This window comes from Sander vitreus, chromosome 9 (genome assembly GCF_031162955.1).
Source record: "Sander vitreus isolate 19-12246 chromosome 9, sanVit1, whole genome shotgun sequence".
Classification (NCBI taxonomy): Eukaryota; Metazoa; Chordata; class Actinopteri; order Perciformes; family Percidae; genus Sander; species Sander vitreus.
In genome coordinates, this window is record NC_135863.1 from 8,260,374 (window position 1) to 8,274,499 (window position 14,126).

The 14,126-nt window shown below is 39.7% G+C and overlaps 1 protein-coding gene across 4 annotated transcripts in view; it reads left to right on the top strand.

Moving 5' to 3' along the window:
* lepr (leptin receptor) overlaps positions 1-14,126 on the top strand; it is a 47,029-nt gene that overhangs the window by 15,098 nt on the left and 17,805 nt on the right. Inside the window, exons 1-6 of one of the 4 annotated variants that reach the window (XM_078258546.1) lie at positions 6,515-7,254; positions 7,753-7,810; positions 8,553-8,605; positions 10,369-10,593; positions 13,200-13,329; positions 13,765-13,955. In XM_078258546.1, coding sequence (XP_078114672.1) covers positions 7,797-7,810; positions 8,553-8,605; positions 10,369-10,593; positions 13,200-13,329; positions 13,765-13,955 — 613 coding nt within the window. In that variant the 5' untranslated portion in view covers positions 6,515-7,254; positions 7,753-7,796. Of the gene's footprint in view, positions 1-6,514; positions 7,255-7,752; positions 7,811-8,552; positions 8,606-10,368; positions 10,594-13,199; positions 13,330-13,764; positions 13,956-14,126 lie in introns of those variants that run through there. The other 3 variants (XM_078258545.1, XM_078258543.1, XM_078258544.1) reach the window with 3 other exon arrangements.

Below are 14,126 nucleotides of genomic sequence, written 5' to 3' on the forward strand. Positions count from 1 at the left end.
CTGTAGTGATGATACTGTAGCTCTGCTGTAAAATGATCCACTTGAGCAATCATGACATGGGAATAATGATAATGAATCATGTTGGTGCATGATCTAGCAGGGACAGGACTATTTGATGCTGGACGCTTTTTAAAGGGTCAAATGGATGATGTTTGTCAAATGTAATGAAAACAAGAATCAAGTTCAATGGTCAATCTGCTTACAATTATAGTAAATCCCTAATGCATTATGTTTTAACTGTTATAGGTGCTGAAAGAAAATAATAGTAATTATTGTAATAAAGTAGAACAAGACAAGTAGAAAAAATATAAAGAAATTATTCAATAATCATGTGCCCTTAATACAATAAAATACATAAATATATGTATCTTTCATACAGTGAAGCTGAAGTTGTACTAAAATACATACCAGGATAACATGGTATACATTTTAAAATTAATAACAGCTGAACAAACAACTATAAATTGTTTATGGTTATCACATGTTGCTGAAACCGACCTAAATGGTCAGTGAATGATACCTGACATGATAATCAGATACACAACAGCAGTAGTTTCCCATTGTGTCTCCTGGTGTCACTGATCAAACGATGATATCAATCATGGACAATTATCAGATTTTGATTATTCATTCACTTTACTGTACGTTTATTTATTTTTGCAGCACACAAACATCTTCACATTACATTACATACATAGAGGATGATGTCATTCTTACACACAGGTTGGGATGATGTCATTAGGGAATGATGTCACCTCCTCATTTTAAATGCATATTGTTGTAGGCGAGGCTGCTGCTGCAGTGTTTCCCCTATTCACACTTTCCTTCACATCCCTGTCTGAGCAGTGAATCTTTCATTATTACCTACTTTTATATATTGTGTAGCAGGCTGTAAACCATGTATTTATCGCTTTAATGCTGTGCTGCAAAGGAATGGAAAAGATTCCCAGAAGTGGGAATTACGGTCCGATGAAAATGCTTTAGGGATCATGGTTTGCAGCTTTGGAATGTTTTTTCTTAAGTCTATTTCTAGAAAGTATGTTGACTTTATGTGTAATATCGGCAGTAAGTGTAAATAAGACCATCTGCACTCTTTTCCTGCTATTAAAAATAGCTCCCAACAAAAAGTATTTTTCAGCTATTTTTATCAGGTTCCAGAGTAAATCCAGCATGTGTTTTGTTGTTTTAGTAAATGATTTTTAAAATCATAAATTTTGGGTTGTCATTCTGTCATCAGTGCCAGTTTCTACTTAATTTTTGCTGGTATGACAGAATGTGTCTGACACTGGCACATGTTTGCAATCACAAGTCATCTGACAATAACATGACTGTAATTTGCAAAAGTAACAAAACAGATGTTTTACAGCAGAAAATAACTCTTCACTTTCGTCTTCTTTAGTGATGCTCTCTGCCCACAAAGGAAAGGATTTTGGATGTGTGTGAAACCAGATGCTGCTAATCCCCAACAGTCACTGCAGCATTTAGAGAAGCCCAGGCTGCTGACAACAATGAGACCAAACCATCATGGCCCTGTGTGAAAAAGTGATTGCCCCCTTGTTAAAACATACTATAACTGTGGTTGTCCACACCCTGAGTTCAATTTCTCTAGCCACACCCAGGCCTGATTATTGCCACACCTGTTCACAATCAAGGCATCACTTAAATAGGAGCTGCTTGACACAGTAAGGTCCACCAGAAGATCCTTAAAAGCTACACATCATGCCGAGACCCAAAGAAATTCAGGAACAATTGAGAAAGAAAGTAATTGAGATCTATCAGTCTGGAAAGGGTTATAAAGCCATTTCCAAAGCTTTGGGAATCCAGCGAACCACAGTGAGAGCCATTATCCACAAATGGCGAAGACATGGAACAGTGGTGAACCTTCCCAGGAGTGGCCGGCCGCCCAAAATTACCCCCAAGAGCGCAGCGACGACTCATCCAAGAGGTCACAAAAGACCCCACAACAACGCCCAAAGAACTGCAGGCCTCACTTGCCTCAGTTAAGGTCAGCGCTCATGCCTCCACCATCAGGAAAAGACTGGGCAAAAATGGCCTGCATGGCAGAGTTCCAAGGAGAAAACCACTGCTGAGCAAAAAGAACATCAAAGCTTGTCTCACTTCTCCAGAACACATCTTGATGATCCCCAAGACTTTTTGGGACAACATTCTGTGGACCGATGAGACAAAAAGTGGAACTCTTTGGAAGGTGTGTGTCCAAGTATATCTGCGTAGAAGGAACACTGCATTTCATAAAAAAGAACATTATACCAACTGTAAAATATGGTGGTGGTAGTGTGATGGTCTGGGGCTGTTTTGCTGCTTCAGGACCTGGAAGACTTGCCGTGATAAAAGGAACTATGAATTCTGCTGTCTACCAAGAGATCCTGAAGGAGAATGTCCGACCATCTGTTCGTGTACTCAAGCTGAAACGAACTTGGGTTCTGCAGCAGGACAATGATCCTAAACACACCAGCAAGTCCACCACCGAATGGCTGAAGAAAAACTAAATGAAGACTTTGGAGTGGCCTAGCCAAAGTCCTGACCTGAATCCTATTGAGATGTTGTGGTATGACCTTAAAAAGGCCGCTCATGCTCGAAAACCCTCTAATGTAACTGAATTAGGACAATTCTGCAAAGATGAGTGGGCCAAAATTCCTCCAGGACGCTGTAAAAGCCTCATTGCACGTTATCGCAAACGCTTGGTTGCAGTTGTTGCTGCTAAGGGTGGCCCAACCAGTTATTAGGTTTAGGGGGCAATCACTTTTTCACACAGGGCCATGATGGTTTGGATTTTTTTTCACCTTTTAATAATTAACACCTTCATTTACAAATTGCATTTTGTGTTTACTTGTGTTGTCCTTGACTATTGTTTAAATTGGTTTGATGTTCCGAAACACTTAAGTGTGACAAACATGCAAAGGAACAGGAAATGAGGAAGGGGGCAAACACTTTTTCACACCACTGTATTGTGTAGCAGGCTGGAAACCATGTATTTATCGCTTTAATGCTGTGCTGCAAAGGAATGGAAAAGATTCCCAGAAGTGGGAATTACGGTCCGATGAAAATGCTTTAGGGATCATGGTTTGCAGCTTTGGAATGTTTTTTCTTAAGTCTATTTCTAGAAAGTATGTTGACTTTATGTGTAATATCGGCAGTAAGTGTAAATAAGACCATCTGCACTCTTTTCCTGCTATTAAAAATAGCTCCCAACAAAAAGTATTTTTCAGCTATTTTTATCAGGTTCCAGAGTAAATCCAGCATGTGTTTTGTTGTTTTAGTAAATGATTTTTAAAATCATAAATTTTGGGTTGTCATTCTGTCATCAGTGCCAGTTTCTACTTAATTTTTGCTGGTATGACAGAATGTGTCTGACACTGGCACATGTTTGCAATCACAAGTCATCTGACAATAACATGACTGTAATTTGCAAAAGTAACAAAACAGATGTTTTACAGCAGAAAATAACTCTTCACTTTCGTCTTCTTTAGTGATGCTCTCTGCCCACAAAGGAAAGGATTTTGGATGTGTGTGAAACCAGATGCTGCTAATCCCCAACAGTCACTGCAGCATTTAGAGAAAAAAAAAGCCCAGGCTGCTGACAACAATGAGCAAAATCCATCTCCATAGAGATCATTGGGCTGTGAAAGTGAAATGAAGTTCCTCCATAATGACGCAGATCAAGGAAATCCATTTGCAAAAGAACCTCCTCCTCTTTACGTACGCAAATCTTTGCAGGCACACAATGATGCTTCCTTTCTACGTCATGAAGTTTGATAGTGACTGCAGGCAGTATCTCACTCCGTAGCTCACTCACACACACACACACACACACACACACACAAAAACTGTACTACTATACTTGTGAGGGCATTGTATTTCATTAATTCCCTGGAAGCTTGCCCTGACTTTAACCATAACTGCTCCATGCCTAACCTTAACCTAACCTCAGCCTGGTTGTATTTCCAACCTGTGCCGCATAATGGCTTTGTGGTCAGCACTGTTGCCACCCAACCAGAAGGTCATGGGTCTAAATCTGGCATCCATCTGTGTCCTTTGTGGAGTTTGAATGCTTTCTGCCTGGGTTTCCTCCAATTGCTCCAGTCACCTCTCACAGTCCAAAATCATGCAGGTTAGATGAATTGGAAACTCTAAATTGTCCATAAGTGTTAAATAAAGTAGAGTGTCATTGCCCGTCTGTATACATTAGGCCTGTTATGGCCTGGCAACCTTTCCAGAGTGTCCCCTGCTTCTCAGCCACTATGCAATGTGTAAATTGGATGGATACTTCTTGACCCTAAAATCAAGTCTAGCCCTAAAATAAGTGGTTAACCATGTGGGGACAGAAGTTTTGTCCCCACAATGTAGTGGAGTACGGAGTATCCAATGACAGCATACCTATAAAGCAGAAAGTATAACCAAAGGTGTGGGATTGTAAATTTACACTTCAACTTAATTAGGATTCACACCTATGGACAGCCCAGCCGCTAATAATATTCACTTTCACTGCTGCTAACACACCAGTACATGACACTTCTCTTACCTAAGGCCACAAATCTAATCTGTCTAACAGCCGGGGATTCACTGCTGTGGTTATATTACATTTAATCTAATTATTTATCACATATGTTATCACACAGTGACTACTTGTGCAGACCCCAGTTCTGGGTACACGCATGCAGACAGCTATTGACAAAAACAAGCAGATAGATGTGTTGGGAACATTACGCTGAGCCTTTTTGTATTGATCTGTGGGAGAAGAAAGAGAGCTGGCCATGCAAAACATTCAGACTAACAGTAGTAAACAAGCATTTGTAAATGTAATGATTCTTTCTTGTGAAAATAAATAAGCTTTGGTCAGTTTGTAGTGCTGCAATCGTTAGTTACAACTGTAATTATATAGAATTTCATACTTTGAAAGTACAACCATTGATTTTGTAATAGAGTTGTTATTTTTTACTCTTAATAAATCGATTTAATCGTCTGAGCAAGCTTCATCTAGTTTATGAATCCAATGCTGTTCACAGAATCAACACCACAAATAAATATTAAGCCTGTGGGAAAACACTGATAAGCAATTGAGCATCTACATTGACTCTCATCATTCAGACAATAACAGGTATTATCTGTTTTCCATTGACGTGATTCATCTAAAATGCAATGTTCTCTCACCGCTGTTTACTGTATGTATGGCTATATGCGAGAAATATATGGACACCAGGCAGCATTACAGTAATAAAGTAGTTTGTGTGTTTTCAACTGGTGTGTATATATAAGTATATATGTGACACACAAATTCCAGGCCACATCTCCAAGGAAACAAAGTTATTTACTATTCACTCTTCTATGTGGAGTTCCCTGTACAATAGTGCCACAGACATACTTTTCATTCAAATAACAAAGATTATTGACTAGACTGCCTGATCTACAGTAGGTGTGCCCAAGGATCCACATCTGGATGGAGACTTTTTTTCCAGGACTAAAAAAGTGGGCTTTTTAGGAGCATTTTACAAAAGAAAGAAATAAGTTGACTGTCAGCAGAAGCCTGCAGATCACTACCCCACTAGACTGTTTGCACCTGTCTACCCATTTTACTGCAGTCTGTTGACTACTCATTCATAGGGAAATAAATAGAAATGTTAGTATGACTGATATGTGGAACATCTGTGAGGCTGAAGTGACTAATGACTAAAATTCCGGGGTTTTTTGGAGGGATCTTTCTGTTGCCAGCAGTCTACTTGTCATCACATACAGCTGATGGCAACTCCCAATATCATTGTAAACTGACAGATAAGTAAACAGCACATTTATATTTTTTGAAACATGATTTTCACTTTAGGAACATGTATTATTTAACAAAATACACTATGTCAAATTTTGAAGTATTGTTGGGAATCCTGGAAAATAGTGCACAATGACCCGTTTAGTTCTGTCTTATGCCATGGGAATGATAACCTAAAATAAATATGAAGGAAAATAGGGTTATGAAGGGTCTTGTGAAGAAAGGACGGCTGAAATGTGGTGAAATTTCGAACCGTGTGGATGAACTCACACCTCCCATCTAGCAGCAGAATACCCATCTCAGATTCATGTGAACAGCCGCAAACTCACTTATTTATTTATTTTAAATGCTGCTTGGGAATCATAAATCAATAAAGACGGGAAGTTGCTAGTCCACAGAGATATTTGGCATATGTACAGCGCTACATTGCTTGCTACTCCCTTGGTGACAGCCTACAACAAAGCCACCTAAAGGTGGGATGTTCTTGAGATACGACAAAACACATTTGTTGCCCTGTGTTAGCCCTGTGATAAACTGGCAACCAGTGTATACACTTGCCCAGTGTTTGCTGGGATAAGCTCCACTACTCTATGGCCATGCTTAACAGACAGTGGATGGATGGATGGGGAAATACAATTACAAGTTAAGTACTCATTATGCAGTAGAATGACCTCTGTCATTGTATTATATTATATTTGTATTGTTGCTGTTACAAAAGCAAAGCTGAATTTAAATTTTGTGGTTGGTCAATGCTGAGCAAAAGTTAACAATTTTCTACACTGCTTGGTATTTAATCCATCACAATGCAACATAGTTACAAGAAAATAATAAGATTTAGCCGATATGTAGAATGTTAATCTGCTAAATAACCAGCTATAGATGTTGGATAAATGTAGCCTGATGGAGTACAAATACCACATTTCCTTCTGAAATGTAGGCATGTGGCGCACAGTATGCTGTTATTGAAACACTCAAGTGTACACGCTCTTTAAAATTGTACTGAAGTAGATTATAGCACTTGAGTAGATGTACGACCCGTTATGTGCGACCTCCACGTGTTGCTTTTGTTTTTATCCCAAACATATGATTTTTCCAAGAAGCCTACAACTATGTTCATCCTAAGTGGTAGAATTTCCGGATGCGTTCCTGAACGCATCACGGTGGGCAGGACGCAGTTGTGTCTGTCGGAGCCTCTCCCCTCCTTTCCATGCTCTCTCAGCTCCAGTGTTCAGGCTCATTTCTTTACGCGGGAGGCTCAGCGACCTGGGTCTTAAGAAAAAGCAACGGCGCCTGTGTGAGAGAAGTGTTCCTGTTCTGTTTGGGAAAGTCCTCATCATTGTTGTTGGTCTAAAGACTCAAAAATGGACGGTGAACTCTGACAGAAGCGCACACATCTTCTTCACTGAGATTTTGGACGAACTCACCTGCCCGAACAAAATCTGGACACAAAACCAGAAGAAACTTCCAGGAGCGATGTAAGGACACACTCTCAGTATTACTCATTCTCACTTTAACGCTTCTAATAACCACTTAGGATGTTTTTGTGGACGTAGGCTATCTCTGATTAGATAGTAAACTATTGATTGCTTTCAGCCGCTCTGCCTCGGAGTCCTGCTTTTTGAGTCCACGTTTCTGTGCACAACTGCTATAGAAGGGTAGCGAAGGAGAGTGGGAGTTGCTCCTGTCAGTGACAGATCTGCGTCTGAAATAGGAAGTGTCTGAGAAAGTATTTTAATGCCGCCTCCAGAATAAATGCCTTTATAATTCGTCTGGTTCTACCCTTGCCAAGAATTTTAAGTATTTTTCATTTGAATCCTGTTCCTAATCTTTTACCCTTATTTATTCCAATAACAGCACATGTCTTCAGTCCTGCAGAATTGAGTTGGATTGCTTCAAATCCCTGAAAACCTTCTTTCTCTCTCTCTCTCTCTCTCTCTCTCTCTCTCTCTCTCTCTCTCTCTCTCTCTCTACAGTGAGATTCACCCCAGCCAAAGCCCAGCAAGGCCATTCTCATGCTATGACCACTAAAATGTAAGTATTGCAGTATGTAGATAGAGGTGGTCTTTGTGAATGTGGATGTTATTAAGTGGATAAACAATTGCCTGAAATTGGTTTGGGGAGAAGTATTGGGGGGCGGCGTGAGGTTTTGGTCCTGATGGACCGCAGCCTGAGGGGAGTGGATCAAAGAGTTTGTGTCCAGGTTTTAAAAAGTCTCGCTTGTTTCACAGGGGTGTGATAGTAACAAGGGCGCCACTGTTTTAGGATGAACACAGAACCAGCCTGAACATCAGTAGACGTCACACTCTACTTGGAGCTGTGAATCTGAATAGCCGTTAATGTGAACTGTGTCTTGTGTTGCAACCCTTCACAGCAGAGCTTTATGTCCCATGATGAATCATTACATCTGTAGAGAAGTTGTTATACCAGTTCTTTCACTGTACTTTCTGTACTGTATCACTTTGTCAAACCTAAGTTTTCCTGGGAAAGGATTGTTCACAGTGGCACACATGCATACACCTCCCTCCCACTGCTCTCCCATTATACTGGTTGTGGTGTAATCATTGTCACATTTGGATATCAGAATTTTTTTTTTTTATATTATTATGCAACATGCAGAGCTCCACCCATGTCCAGCTAATTCTGAATGTTTCACAGAGAGTATTCATTAGAACACTGAAAATAAAAGATTAAAGACATTGCTAAAAACTAACTACTACCACTTCCATTGATACCTGACTCACTCAGTTTATGTCTTCTTCTGTGTTCTCTACAGGGTTCGGTCTGTGATGTTGGCAGTCCTGATCCACATATTCCTAGTATCCTATGGTAAGTTCCACCTTCATCACAACAGTTTTGACATCTCAACTTGTGGGATGATCTTCCATCTTGTATTAGTTTTCTTTCTTAAAAAATATGAATGTACAGCCGTTTAACGTTTGAAGTAAACAGATAAACTCACCTTAGAAAAGTTCAGTCCAAAAACAGTAAGTGGAGGGAACTTGCTGTATATGATATTATTCATGCAACACCGTGAGGTTTTTACCAAGGGCTGCTATTGATTAATCTTAGCCTCTAATTTAAATTGAACGCACTGTGCTTGCCATATCAGTGTGAGGTGTTTTATTAGTCATATGGATTTCGTGAGGCTTTGGTCCTAGCAGAAAAGATTCTGACAGTGTAAATATAGATATAATTCTGGATGCTAAGAATATGTATGAGAAGATTGGCGTTCTTAGATGGAGATTCATTATTTTTTAATTATTGGTCGTAGTTTAAGCTTAATTTCAGCTTGGAACTGACATTTCTATTTACTGGTCACGATGTGTAAGTCTATATAATCTTCAGATACACAGAACACAGCAGCCTCATACCAGTGTTGACACTTGAGATGTATTGTGCTACAGTTGATAGATTTCCCATGTGGAGCTCATGATGTAGGTTATCCTCTACCAGTTGTCAAACCTACATGTTGACTTTCACCTGAGCTAAATCAATATCACCTCAGATGGACACTAACAAGTTTGTGCTTCTCTCATGCTCTCTTTCGGTTTCGGTCATTAAAGCCATCAGCTGCTGCTCTGCTAGCCGTTGATATTGCAACAATTTTAGGGGAACAGAAACACAAATCAAAATCACCTAAAACTAACCTCATAGTCTTTCCCACCAATCCTGCCATTTGGTACTTTTACTCTATGAAGACTTGTTCATAAATGGAAGTAAAGTTAATACGTTATGATTAATTAATGATCACCTTGAGAAATGTCCTGTGACATTGTACACTAGGGCTGGGCAATATATCAATATTATATCGATATCGTGATATGAGACTAGATATCGTCTTAGATTTTGGATATCGTAATATCATATGAAGTGTTATCTGTCCCTGTATTTAATGGCTGGATTACAGAAAAGTCATTTTTTTAACTTACCAGACTGTTCTAGCTTTTCTATTATTTGCCTTACCGACTTAGTTATTATATACACATTAATTATGATTATCAAAAATCTTATTGTGTAAATATGTTTTTGTAAGCACCAATTGTCAACCCTACAATATCGCCGCAATATCGATATTGAGGTATTTGGTCAACAATATCGTGATATTAGATGTTTTCCATATCGCCCAACTCTATTGTACACACAGATTTTGCATTAAGAAAAGAAAAGCAAACCATTCTATTGACATTGTACTTTGCAAACTTTTTTTTTAATCTTGTGGGTTGTCTACTCTTCCCTTATTGCTCAGTAATAACAGAATACATTGCATTGTAAACAAAGAATGCATTGCTTAGTAAAGATTTCAGATCATAAACTGAATTTTTATAAAAACCCTCTGTGTTGCAAGAAGAAGTAACTCAGACTGAAACCTGTATGCCTTTTATACATAAGTACAAAGCAGCAGCCAGTTGTTTCAATAAGAAACATTGTTTTTAGTATAGATAAAAATAGAGCAACATAATGTAATGTAACTTGTGTGGTGCAGAAAAAGAAACACAAAACTGAAAATATAAAAACACTGTGAACATTCAGGTTTTTTTCCCTGTCCATGTGTCAAACCTGAGTTAACTTCTTTGCCTCTCTGTAAACAGGTATTCAGTGTTTGGAGACGGAGGAAGGAGCCTCTCTCTATTCACGTGCCCTGAACCTCCCGTGGCAGGATGAGCTGTGCTGTGACTCACCTTCAGCCCACCTCACTGTCGAGAGAGACACACATGCACCGGAGACAAACCGCTCTGAATCAAACCTCCTACACTATCCCCTCTGCAGCTTCAAGAGCTCGACAACCAAATCACATCCACGTGAGCCCTCTGGCGGTATGAGTTTATTTAACACTGGTATCTAAAATGTTTCTTGACAAAGAAATGATTAATTTAAAGCTATAGTGCGTAGTTTCTGTTGCCCCCATGAGGAAGTAATGACAACAAAACTGTCGGCGCGTCCACATGATACAAGCCGTGATCGCGCACCCCCCCCCCTCCACGCAGTTACTAGAAGCCAAGGAGGACACGGAGGATTAAAGAAACATGATGAACTCTTCAGAAGAGGTTATTATCTTCACTCGAGTTTCTACGTACGAAAGTCTCCGGACGCCACAATCTTCTGAACATAGCCATACTGAGAAATACAGAGAGTTTTGTGGAGCTGAGAGTCTTAATTAGTTTTGTGGCAACTCATTTGACAATGGCTTGAATGTAATGGACGTTCATTAATATCAAAAAGTTACGCACTAAAGCTTTAAGGCTTGTCAAGTTGCCCCTGTCCTGGTCTATAAGGGCCATGCAAAAAACTACTAGAGTTAAAGTTCAATCTAATGTATTTCCAACTGCAGCAATGTGACTGTTAAATACCATACTGCGGCTACTCGCAGTTATTTTTGCACCTAATAAGCCGGAATATCTGGCAATTATCTCGACTCGCACGCAGTGTGGCACCTCTGGGTCTCTTCCAGTGCTTTGATTCAGGGCTTTTGTATACTTGCACAAGTGTTACATTTCTCCTAAATTAGTAGACAAGTTATTATACAGGCTTTTTTGCATGAAGTTTGGGTTATGCAACTAAAACATTTGGTTACGGTTAGAGAGAGATCATGGTTACAGTTAATAAAAATGCCATTTGTAGTTGTGTCTCTGGATGCAAACTCTGGTATCTTGTGTAAAAGTCGGTCTTGCGACAGGCCTGTACACCATCCTGAGTGCGCACCACTAGGGTACGCTACGTCTTGCATTGGCACTAAACATTGGCATTGGACGTACAGTAAATCATGACATCCAAACCAATATTAACGTTATTCCTAGGATATGGGGCTGGCTTTACACACTGCACCTGAAGCTGTTGTTTTCTACATTTTAAAGTTGTGTCACTGTGGCACCTTTGACCACCCGCGATGGCACGAAACAGCGTTTCGATGAGTGGTTGTTATGTTTGTGCTCTAGTCCACTTACGGTTTCATGCTATTCCATGCTTGACTTCAGACAAGATGTACAGGACAAGCATCAGTCTTTGTCTGGTGGAACATGAGCATAAGTGTCTGTTTACAAGAAAACATTTAAGTGACACACTTGTGATCCCAAGTAGCAACAGGGTAGCTGTTTGATATGGCTGCTGCTCATTAGAACAAACCGCAGGGTTAGTGTGACAGAGCCTCGTAATTCCTCCTGCAGTGTCGTCACTGATAGAGATGCCTCTAAAGATCAGCCTGACAGGCTCATTACACTTTAATGGCTCTTTAGCCTGCAGCCCTCCTCCCAGCCGCCCGTCAGGCCGAGTCTTGTGCTGTCAAATCAGTCAAGAGGATTGCCTTTTATCAGCACAATGGAACCAAACCAGCTGTTTCTTACCTCTTCTAATTATCCAGGAAATCGTTCAGCACCACTGTTTTCAAGCAAGGAGAGAAAGTATAAAGGTTGTTGAGTTTAAAGAGCAAATGAGGGGCCAGTTCAAGTGAGTCATAATTATAAAATGCTCTCTTGATGTTGTCAGAGTGGAGGTGAAGATGGAGGTTAGGTGATACTGAGACATGAGGGAGGTGAGGAGGATTTGTTTGTTTTCATCGATCTGTGAGGCGATGAAGAGGTGCTGTGACGCATTCAATCAGTGATTAGCTGAGACCTTCCAGCATTGTGTCTAGGCAATGATGATTTAACAGAAGTTGAAGGCCTACACTGTGCCACTTGACTTGCTTGTTAGTCATACTTATTTTATACACATCTTTTGTTGCTTTCAGCACCAACAACGTCTTCAAGACAGGTGTAATAAATTTGGTGACCTTAACTTTTCCTCTAGCGCCATCATCAGATCAATTTCTTAATTTGTCACATACTTTCATGTTTGACTAAATGCCTGCAAAACTGGTGACATTCCGATCATCCTCAGCTTTACATTGTATTTAGTGCAAATTACCAAATGTTAGCATGCTAACACGCTAAATTAAGATGATGAACATGGCAAACAGTCTACCTGCTGAACATTAACATGTTAGCATTGTTATTGTGAGCATGTTAGCATGCTGATGTTAGCATTTAACTCGAAGTGCTGCTGTGCCCTTTAAGTACAGCCTTACTGAGCCGCTTACTGTAGCATGGCTGTAGACTGTAGCAAAGGTCTTAGTTTTCTTGTCACAAAAGTAGAGTTTCTTTTCAAAATAATTTCTCCAATCTTTTTTTCATTCATTTAAAAATATATATTTGAAAATTCCGTAACTTCACAATGAATGATTTAACAATTATTTCGCAAACAAAAAAATGTTTTCCCCTTCCTTCCTGGCTACATTTCCAGGCAGGAGCCTCACCACCACATTGCTGCTTGCAGCTATAATATTTCACTGTTCCCAGAATATGAAGCTAGGCCATTTTCTAAGAAGCCTTTATTTGAAGGTCAGCGCTGATCGTGCCACTAACATGCAATTCTGATTTCTCGTCAGGCACCTGTTTGGACATACTGTGCAGAATTGATGAAAATTGGGTAAATTTAACATGTGACCTTCAGTCTCTCGGTCCACCATCTACCACCCCTGATTCTGGTGTTATGGCAGTTAGTTTACAGCGTCTGGTGTGAGTATGAAGCATTACCCTTTTTATTACTTTGTTGTTGTTTCTTGTGTGTGTGTGTGTGTGTGTGTGTGTGTGTGTGTGTGTGTGTGTATATATCACACAAGCTCTACATTTTTATTTTATTTTGTGGGATAAAGAGACACATTCTCCACATATCTAACACACACTGTTCTGAAATGTTTGCAACAATAGCTGACAAAATGGTTTCACCTCAAGTTCCATTTATTAGATGTTCTAGAGCTTTCAGTCATGTCACACAATCTTCATCAGTTAAATTTACCCAGCTGTCATTAAATTATAGATGTTCAGATGCTTCTCATCCATGCTGATAAGGATAATGTCATATTATTTTAGACATTCAATGATATTTAGGTTTGATTACATGTTTTAAATTTAGATTATATTTTGCACTCAGTGACAAAATCCATTTCTCAGTTCCCAGAAAGACGACACAGAGCTGAAGGGTGGGAGTACTGCACCTGATAATCCTGTTGTCTGTGAGGCAGAGGATTTCTTTATGTGTTCAGTTGCTCTGGATGCTACAGCAAGCTTTGTCATCATGGTAACTGTCAGCATCTCTGATGCTGTTGCTCCGCCAGTTCTTCTCAGGATTCCTGCCCGACCTGGTAAGAGAGGGATTTTCTTTGTTTTTATATTAGTTGGAAGAATCAGTTGCGGAGAAGTTCAGATATGTGAGTTTTCTCTACAGACTGTAGGCTTTTCAGCTGATAATGGAATGCATCCCTAAGGAGTGGTGTGCAGTCCTTGTTTTTACTTAACTGGAAAACTCTTGCTCC